Genomic DNA, 8,884 nt, shown 5'->3' with positions numbered 1-8,884 from the left:
CCCCCCCCGGGGCTTTGCCCCCTCCTGCCCCTTAAATACAGGATCTGGCCTTAATTAAAGGCAATCAGCAGCTTATTGGGTTCCTGGAGAAACCCTCGAAGGGGGAGATGAAGCACAGCTCTCCCCCAGAACCGAGCAGCACTTTGGTCGACAAACACACACAGACACAGACCCTTTAAATACATTTCATTTTTAATTTGGACGTTAATCGCTTCGCAAAACACCTCCTTATCCCCTGCTCCGTCCTTCACCCGCAAGTACACCCCTTCTGCAGCCAGCACGGTTGAAAAGAGACATCACACAACCCTTTCCGAGACCCAAATACCCCATTTCTTACCTCCGCACCCCAGATCCTCCCCCCGGCAGTTCTCTCCATCACACCACAACATACGTGACATCTCTCCTTCGCTCATCAAACGAGTCAAAGAAAAAGAAAACCAAAACAAAGGCTTTAGAGGAGGGAAGCTCTCATCACCCACAGCCCCTGCAAACCTCTCGGCTCCACGACCTGCTCTGCACCCACCACACGTGTCCCACGGGCCGGCACCACGCTGGCTGTCTCGGCTTTCAGCCGAAATTGGCTTCAGGATGGTGGGAAGGAGACAGGCAAAGAGCAGGACACTCCTTCCCCACCCTTCTCACAACATATCAAGTCTCAAAGAAAAACTTCAGCGGTTTTTGGGGTAGTTATACATATTAAACAACCCCAGGACCCTTCCTAACCCAGCTTTGGCCAACAACCACAGTGTTAATTCAATTAAACCACATCAGAAACCCAAGTGTCACGCTGGCACTGACAGCCCTGGGGAGCGCAGGGAGACCGGTGCTGCCACCAATATTGCACACAGACAACTCCGGAGGGCTGCAAAGAGCCACTGGAGTGGGGTCCCTGCGCCCACACAGCACCTGGTAGGAGGCTTCACCCCCATGCTTGGTCACAGCCGAGCAGCACCACTGGCTTTCGCCTCGAAAACCAGGACATCTCCCAGCTCCACCTGCAAGGAAACCTCTCTCCCCGCCACCAAAGGGGGTGAGTTTCTCCGAGAGGAGCAGAATAAAATGGGAATCCACTTCCCAACTGCCCTGCTCGCAGCCACTCTCCCTTCGCCTCTCGAATCGCTCTCCCGCTCGCCTTCGTGCTACTCTACAAATCTACCCACAATGGCCAAGACAACGGCACACGCTTCCTCCATCACGGGGCGGGGGAGGGAGTCCTGCCAAGTCTCCCCCCTTCTCTCTTAAGGTCTCTCTCCATTTGTGCTGGGGAAAAGGATTCATCCGCGGCAAACTGCACACACGAGGCAGGCGCTTTCCGCATCATCTCCTGAGACCGGCCTGGCCACTTCTCTGATCACACAAGATCCCAACTTGGAATATAGGAAATGGGCTCACCGAGACCTGAATACTTTCTCGTTAAGGCTTAAACTAGCAATTCAGCCGCTGCAATAAACCAGACAGACATGCTGCTGAAAGGAAGAAAGTTAATTAAAAAGAAGAAAACCCAAACCAGCTTGGCGTTAGGCACGCGGAGGGCTTTGCTTTCCTCTCCCAGGCGGCAAACCCGTTCTCAACACCCACCCGGTTAGCGCGTGACACAAGCCTACTTTATGGGAGTTGTTTTTTAAAACAGCCAGAAAAACGCAAACTAAACTCTCACAAAAGCCCCACAGGTGGGACTGTCACATTAAATATACAACCGAGGCCAACTTTTAAAATGTCTTTAAACAAAAAAAAATAAATCCACACGCGCATACACACACACACTTTGGCACGCAAGCCTTAAGTTATATCACTTGAAACATTTCAAAGTCAGAGGAGAGCTACTGGGGTTTTTTTTGTAGTTTTTTTTTTTCTTTTTTTTTTTTCCCTTGTAAAAAGGTATCAAGCAGTGGTGTTGGTGAAGCATGAAGAGCGAGTACAAGTGCTGAACGGTTCCAGAGCTGTTCCTGCAATGCCGCTCAACACTTGCACTCCGATTACTTTCCCAAAGCGGCTAGCTGATTACATACACGTATATAAAAACTAACGCAGACATTCCCAGTTTTCAATGTGAAAACGGTAAAATGTAATCGAGTACTTGTGCATTTGCCATAGGGTCCTTGGAAAAAGGAACCATAAAAATATTTTTTTTTAATAAAAGTCTTTTTTTTTTTTCTCCTTTTTTTTTTTGTTTTTTTTACCCTTAACTTAAGTAAAGAGCAAATATACACCTATAAGCAGAGTTCAGATCCACTTTACTGAGAGCCTGGAAGTCTGTACATTAAATTAATTCCCAGTGGCGTATCCAGACACCGGAACAGCTCCCAGCTCCAAAGGATTGGTGTTCCTGACAGATCTGCAGCTCCGGCTAACCTCGTTAGCCAGCGCGAAGCAAAGACTCTTTCAAGCCTTATCTGTCTCAGCCGACGCTCCCCCAACAGACTCTGCAGCTGAGCAGCTCTCTGCCAAGCAGAGCCTCACACACAGGACCCGGCTCTGGGAGCATCAGAGCTGGCAATCTGGGCAACAACCCTGAGACCTGGCGATTTCAACCCATATCAGGCTGTAACAAGGAAAATATAAGCACTGAGCTTATATTTTCTTATTACTCAGAGGACAGACCGCTGATTCCAGCTACTGAGAAACAGCTTCCAGAGGAGAGCCGGGAGGAACTTCAGTGACAGAGAAACTAGCTGTGCAATAAGAAAGTGCATTTAAAGGTAGCTTAAAACCAGATTAAAGATCAAATCGCCACTCGACAGGAGGGAGAATCAAGCTCCAGCAGCCACGCTCCTTGGGCTAGGTGGGTTAACATTCAGGCTCTCTCTCACGAGTCCGAGGGGCAGGAGAGAAGCGTGCATTCCCGTGCTCCGACAGGGACACAGTTCTCCTGGCAGACCATGCTCTCCTGCCCGGTTTGCTTCTGTGCAGTATCAGTTCTGGACAGCTGTCATCGGAATTCGTAGATAGGAGCGCTGTGCTCAGGAACGTGAGTTAAATTCAATGACTGATACCTGGGAGAGAGGGAACAGACAGACGAGAGAATTACATAGAGCAACAGAACTCCCCTAGCACCAACAGCTCCCGCTTGGCAGGCCACAGAGGGGACATCCTGGTGGCTGGCTCTCCTCTTCCCCTTCACAGAGTCAAGTCTCAGAGGTGTTCAGGCACCCAACACCCACCTACCAGTAGTGCCAAAACCCCGTGAGGACTTGGCATCGTTCCTCATTTCCTTTCCTGTGCCTTTGAGCTACCTGCAGCCAGGCTGCGTTCAAGGTGGGCTGACTATGGTTTTTGGGCACCTTTTGAAGTTCAACAACTTTCATGTTCAAATGGTGTTTGCTACAACTGCAAATTACACTTGGGTCTTTCAAAGCTCAGCTCGAGGGGATTCATCTGAAAGCCTCCCAGGTACCTTCCCTCCCCCTGAGATCTTCCAGCTGCCCTACAGATTCACTTGCTGCATGTGACAAATATCCAAAGCTGTCAGAGGGAAAAGAGCTCTCCACAGCTACTTATCACATGGCTTTAACAAGAAACCAACCAATTAACTTTGACTGTTCCCTGTGTCTTACAGCAACACCCCAAGGACTACAAAGCACTGACCTAACAAGATTTCTGCGTGAAGGGAGAAACAGCCAAGCTGTTATATGTGAGAAAGCACCGAGCTCCTTCTCGAAGGCCCCTCCAACAACCTCTGAAGGGCTAAGGCACAGAGAAGCTCAAAGCTTGAATCACTGAGCAAAGCACAAACTGAGGGAGCACAACCCTGCACAAGAGGTCAGGCTGCCTTACACTTGCCTGTCCCCATGGAAGGGCGGGAGCAGGGAAGCCCTGCGAGCTGGACTGGAGACCAGGCTTCTGGAGGGATGCTTTTAGTGAACCACAGCTGGTCTCTGCCTCCCAATGTACCTCACTGACGCACCAGACCATTGCTTCACTGGGCCACAGCACATCTCCACACCTCGTACCTCCCCTGCGCCACGTTGCCAGCAGGGTTATCCCCAGCCATGCAAAAAGAGCAGCACTTTATACCACACGAATGGGCTGCACTCGCCTGGCTCCAGCCAAGCATGGCACACACGCCCTCCCTTCTGCCCCAAGGTCCAGCCGCCGCACTGAACCTCCTTCCCAGCCCAGAGAAGCACCATCTGGACACTCCCGAGGCTGCAGACAAGCAGGAGAGGAGTCACCCTTCAGTCCGCAGGAGGAAGGAAGCTTCCTTACCATTCTGAACTCCTATGGTAGTAATAGCCCTCTATAGATGCTGCTGACTTCTGGAAGCAGATGTAATAGAAACCAGCAAAGGAAGCACCGCTGATGTCTTTGATAGTGTGATCTGGGACTAGGAACTGTTCCTGCACAGAAAATACAGACCGTATTTTAAAATGCCGGTCAAATACTAGCCACCCCCCCCCAGTTTGCCCTCCCAAACTGAATATCAGCACCCATTAACACAAAGGCTGAGCGTTCCCTGCACTCACAGCAGCCCAGACCCGAGACCAGCATGTTCTTTCACCACCTGCCACTGTAGGCATCTTACAGGCAAGCAGACAACTGAGAACAGAACCAGTTTTAAAGAGTGCACGAGATCAGTTTTAGTTCAACTGGCCACTGCAAACCAGAAGCCAATTGCAAATCAGGAATCAGAGCTGCGTGACGATGAAGTGAAGGTTCCAAAGAGACCTTATTGCAGCCTTTCAGTACTTACAGGGGGCTTATAAGGAAGATTGAGAGAGATGTTTTACCAGGGCCTGTGGCAATAGGACGACGGGTAACAGTTTTAAACTGAAAGAGGGTAGCTTTAAATTAAATATAAGGAAGAAATTCTTTACTATGAGACTAGCAAGACACTGGAACAGGTTCCCAGAGAAGTTGTGGATGCCCCATCCCCTGGAAGTGTTCAAGGTCAGGTTAGTCGGGGCTTTAAGCAACTGGAAGATTTCTCTGCCCATGGCAACAGAGAGGGCATGTACTAGATGACCTTTAAAGGTTCCTTCTAACCCAAACCTTTCTGCAATTCTATAATTTCCTCCCATCACAGCTGCACAAAGCTTGTGTAAAGACAGAGGAATTGATCCACCTGACTCCAGTCTCCACCAAACACACAGGTCCCACACAGGGACTAGAAACACCATTTCTCTCACCCTCTGGAGCATCACCAAGCAAGACTTTCCTGTTGCATTTTTAGCCGTGACTGCAGCCCTTAAGGACATAATTAGCTGGCTAGACAGGAGTCACACTGGAATTTGCAAGTATGGTGGGTTATGAGGTTGGTAGGGTCAAATCTTTCATTAAACCAGCGTAGCTCAAAAAGCTTTCAGGCACCACAAGCCTCTGTCAGTCGCTTGTAAGCAGCTCATCAGAGAAGGAGACATGCAGAGTTTACCTTCCATCTCATGAAGACATAGTCCCCATTTTTCAGATCCTCATAATCAAAGTCATCAGAATTAAATGTTTTTGCATACTGGTAAAAAGCCTGGAACTTCCCCTGAAACAAAAAAGAAAAGAAAAAAAAAAACCAAACCCAGGATGCTTATTCCCGGAGTAGAGCTCACTAGCACCAGCTGCTATTTAGGAGGGAAAAACTGCTACGGAACAGGACCTCCTCACCAAAGGGGCTGTTCTTCTGCCAGAGCAGCGCTTAACACACACCCCAGGACTAGCACAGGGGAACACAGAGGATTGCCAGACGCCCACAGCCACATCCGGCCCGACTGAAGAAGCTCCTACACTTCCAGAGGAAGATTATTTGACAGAAAAATAATAAATGTCACAGTCTGGCAAACAACAGCAAAGGTCAAGGTGGCGAGGCAGTCGGCTGGCTGCTGTGGCCCTGATCCAGAGCACCGTGGCAGACACACCCTATCCCGAGCAGAGGGCTGAGGTAGCCGGTAGCGTGACTGAGACATGGCTACCAACTGCCCTGCCTGTGCCAGAGGGGCACCTCTCCCCTTCTCCGCTCCGTTTCACGATAAGCCTTCAAAACAAGGAGTGTGTTCTCCTAGGGGTGCAAGAGACAGGGATTGCTCCTCTTCCCTTCCAACCCCAGGGCCAGCAAGTAGACAGCAAGACACCCCCTTCCCTTCTCCTGGATCACAGCCAACAGCCTGCTGAAAGGACCTCTAGTTCCAGAGATCCCAGTTGGGGAAGGATGGAGATACCCAAAAAGGAGAGCTTTCCAAGACCTTCACACAGCTCTTGCACAGACAGCCCCTGTATCTCATCTCCAAACCAGCTGCTCAGCCAGAACTCCGCATCTGCCCCCCTGATTTATTTACCCAGTGTTTACGATCCACATCTTCGTCAGCATCCCACTTGCGCGTTAAGAAAGGGTGCTTTTTACTGATTATTTCCCCTTCAAAGAAAGTGGTGAGGGTTGGGTACTCCTAGGAGAGAAAAGAGACGAACAAGAGGTCATAAGATTTGTTACCTAGAGACAGAAACTCAAATGCAGATAGAGGTGCACACACTCAGCAAAAAGCAGCATCTCACAGCAAAAGCTCCGGGCAATCTGAGGCCGGTGCTCCCATCCCTCCAAGCAGCACGCTGACTCGTCCTGCCCCACACATCTTGAAGTCTGACTCATATCCATGCACAGCCTCCACCCTCTTATTCCAGCCTCTCTATTCACTTCATGAAACCAGGAGCCGGGTCAGAGTTGGACTGTGGAGAAGCTCCCAGCTGGACAATAACAAGTGACTGTTTACAGCCAGCACTGCTCCCCAGTGGATACCTGGCAGTTACTGCATGAATGTTACACGGTTGGAGGGCTGGATTAAGCCACCCCACCAAGGAAGAAGGTACTCCGGCTTTGCATTGGCACTGAATTGGGAGAATGCAGGCAGGGAATAGGAGGCTCAGCTTGGGCGACCAAGCTTCTCCAAGTGCTCCTGTGTAATGACAGACATATGGTGCACCACAGCCAAAAGAAGCATCACCCCTGGGAGACAGTTCTCCTTGACTGTCTGAAACCATGAGCAGATCTTAGGGGATGAACGGGGAATGAAGTATGCAAAGACCTGACTATTCAGGTCCTGGTTTATTTTTTCAGCAACACACTACCACTGGTAGAGTACCTAAAGCTGACTGCAGGGTCAAATTCATTTCTGCTTAGACCTTACAGGATGCCAGATAAGCTTCCCTCGTTCAGGACTCTCCATCAAGGCGTGTCATAGTTGCTTGACATGCCAAGAACAACAGACTGAAGCTATTAAACTACTTCGTGGTCAAATTTACTGTAGGCTCAATCCCTCCACTCGCTATTTCCGGTGGCAGCTTCTCCCACTCCACCAGGAAAAAAAAAAAAACAACAAAAAAAAACCCACAACCTTTACACAGCACCTTTTCTTGTTGTTTTGTAGTTAACACTCACCTCTGTAAGGCCTTTAATCTTCAAGTATCCACAGAGATAGGAATTTTCCATGTCCACATGCTAGAAAAGAGTGCAAAGTCCAACCATAAGCATACACATGAAGACACCCAATTGATCCAAAGCAGTTTCTAACCCCTCCAAGGCAAATTTCAGCTCCAACTGGTACAGACTGTCCAGCTTACTGCCTGATGCTCACATTGGCAGCCCTTCCCACGGCTGAGAACCACTTGGAAAGACCATTTACAGGTGCCCAGCTCACCTCTGACAGCCCCCAAATGCCAGGCATGACAACACCATGCATGCTTCCACCTTCATCACACCGAAGCATCACTGCCTGCCCAGAAGTCTCCGACGGGAAGCAACCCCCCACACCCTCCACCCAGAAGGAAGCAGACTCACAGTTTTCTCCAAGTGAGAGCACCACTGGCAGAATCACCCACACCCCCAGCCCCCACATTTCCCAGTCAACCGCTATCAGCAAACTGGCATTCAGGTGAGAGAAGCATAGAAGACATCTATTTACTGGAGATAATTCAGGCTAGAGGAAGAATGCACAGCCCTGAGCTTCCCCATCTGCTTATTTAACAGTCCTGACCCATGCCTCTCTAACACGCTACCCGTACTCCCTGCCTAGTGGCACAGCACATGCCAAAGCCTGCTCAGAAGCCAAATGATGTCGTGTGTGTTTTAAAGGAGGCCTTTCTCCCAGATCTAATGCTTTTATGCCACCCTTCTTTCGAGTTACACGGCTGCATCTTGCTGCTTCTGCTGTGCAGAAGCTAGGCAGGGGGCTACGCCTGTTCCAAGCACCTTTAAAGCCAGAGGATTTTCCAAGCTTTTCCCCGACATCTCCAGATCCGTTTTCAAAACAAGAAGCAAGTTATTTGGGGAAGTGCAAACATCAACTGTGAGAAGATGGATCTTCCCCACCTGTGATCAAAGAAAGGCGACGTTTCTCTGCGCTCAGCACAGGGAGAACAGGCAGCCACCTCTTCTCAGCTGACACACGCAAAACAGCAGCATTTTTAGCACAAAGCCACAGCCAGCCCCTGCGAGAAGGCAGCGTGCAGTGAAGCTGATCAGCCATAGGATGTCCCCACCACAGCAAACCATACCAGGTATGCTTGTGCTGGTGACAAGAGGACTGTACGTGAAAACAGATGGTCCGGTTCAAACGCTACCCCATCTGCTGATGCCGGGGCTCTGACACTACTCCACAACACCAGCACACATGTCAAGCTTCATCACTGCGCTTGCTACATGTTCAACCACAGTCCCCCAGATCCCGTGCCACCAAACTGGGAACAAAGCTGTGACTCGCAGGGTGTTCTATAGGAAAGCGTGTATCAGATGTCTGGCTTGCCCGCGTACTAATGACTCCACACCTCACCAGCTCTGCCCAAAGCGATCGTGCCAATGCCTAGGACTAAAAATAAAGCACGCAGGGTGACAATGACTGCAGGGAGGAATAGGAAAGCCACATGAGCCAGCGTCCCAATTCCCCAGCACAGCTGGGCACTACAGCTGTCT

General features: G+C 50.0%; 2 protein-coding genes across 2 annotated transcripts in view; both read right to left on the bottom strand.

Moving 5' to 3' along the window:
• The window catches only part of DRG2 (developmentally regulated GTP binding protein 2), a 9,671-nt gene extending 8,478 nt beyond the window's left edge, over positions 1–1,193 (bottom strand). Inside the window, exon 1 of the mRNA XM_009888544.1 lies at positions 1,157–1,193. Within this exon, the coding sequence (XP_009886846.1) occupies positions 1,157–1,193 (37 nt within the window). The remainder of the gene's footprint in view (positions 1–1,156) is intronic.
• Positions 1,194–2,219: 1,026 nt separating this feature from the next.
• On the bottom strand, positions 2,220–7,655 carry GID4 (GID complex subunit 4). The gene is made up of 6 exons (XM_009888543.1): positions 7,614–7,655; positions 7,355–7,414; positions 6,261–6,368; positions 5,369–5,470; positions 4,207–4,337; positions 2,220–2,993 (listed from the first exon to the last, which is right to left on the bottom strand). The coding sequence occupies exons 1-6, from the start codon at positions 7,653–7,655 to the stop codon at positions 2,930–2,932; spliced, it is 507 nt and encodes a 168-aa protein (XP_009886845.1). The 3' UTR covers positions 2,220–2,929.
• Between the last annotated feature and the right edge of the window lie 1,229 nt (positions 7,656–8,884).

The sequence above is a fragment of the Charadrius vociferus genome, unplaced genomic scaffold (genome assembly GCF_000708025.1).
Source record: "Charadrius vociferus isolate BGI_N301 unplaced genomic scaffold, ASM70802v2 scaffold27, whole genome shotgun sequence".
Classification (NCBI taxonomy): domain Eukaryota; kingdom Metazoa; phylum Chordata; class Aves; order Charadriiformes; family Charadriidae; genus Charadrius; species Charadrius vociferus.
The sequence above is the reverse complement of the archived record's forward strand: the minus strand, read 5'-3'. Positions and strand labels throughout refer to the sequence as shown.

Coding starts and splice junctions, on each gene's coding strand:
- GID4 (XM_009888543.1), bottom strand. CDS start 7,655: ATGCATGGTGTTGTCATGCCTGGCATTTGGGGGCTGTCAGAG. Junction 5,471..6,260: donor ATGTGGATCGTAAACACTGG/GTAAATAAATCA, acceptor TTTTTGTTTCAG/GGGAAGTTCCAGGCTTTTTA. Junction 4,338..5,368: donor ATGTCTTCATGAGATGGAAG/GTAAACTCTGCA, acceptor TTTTCTGTGCAG/GAACAGTTCCTAGTCCCAGA.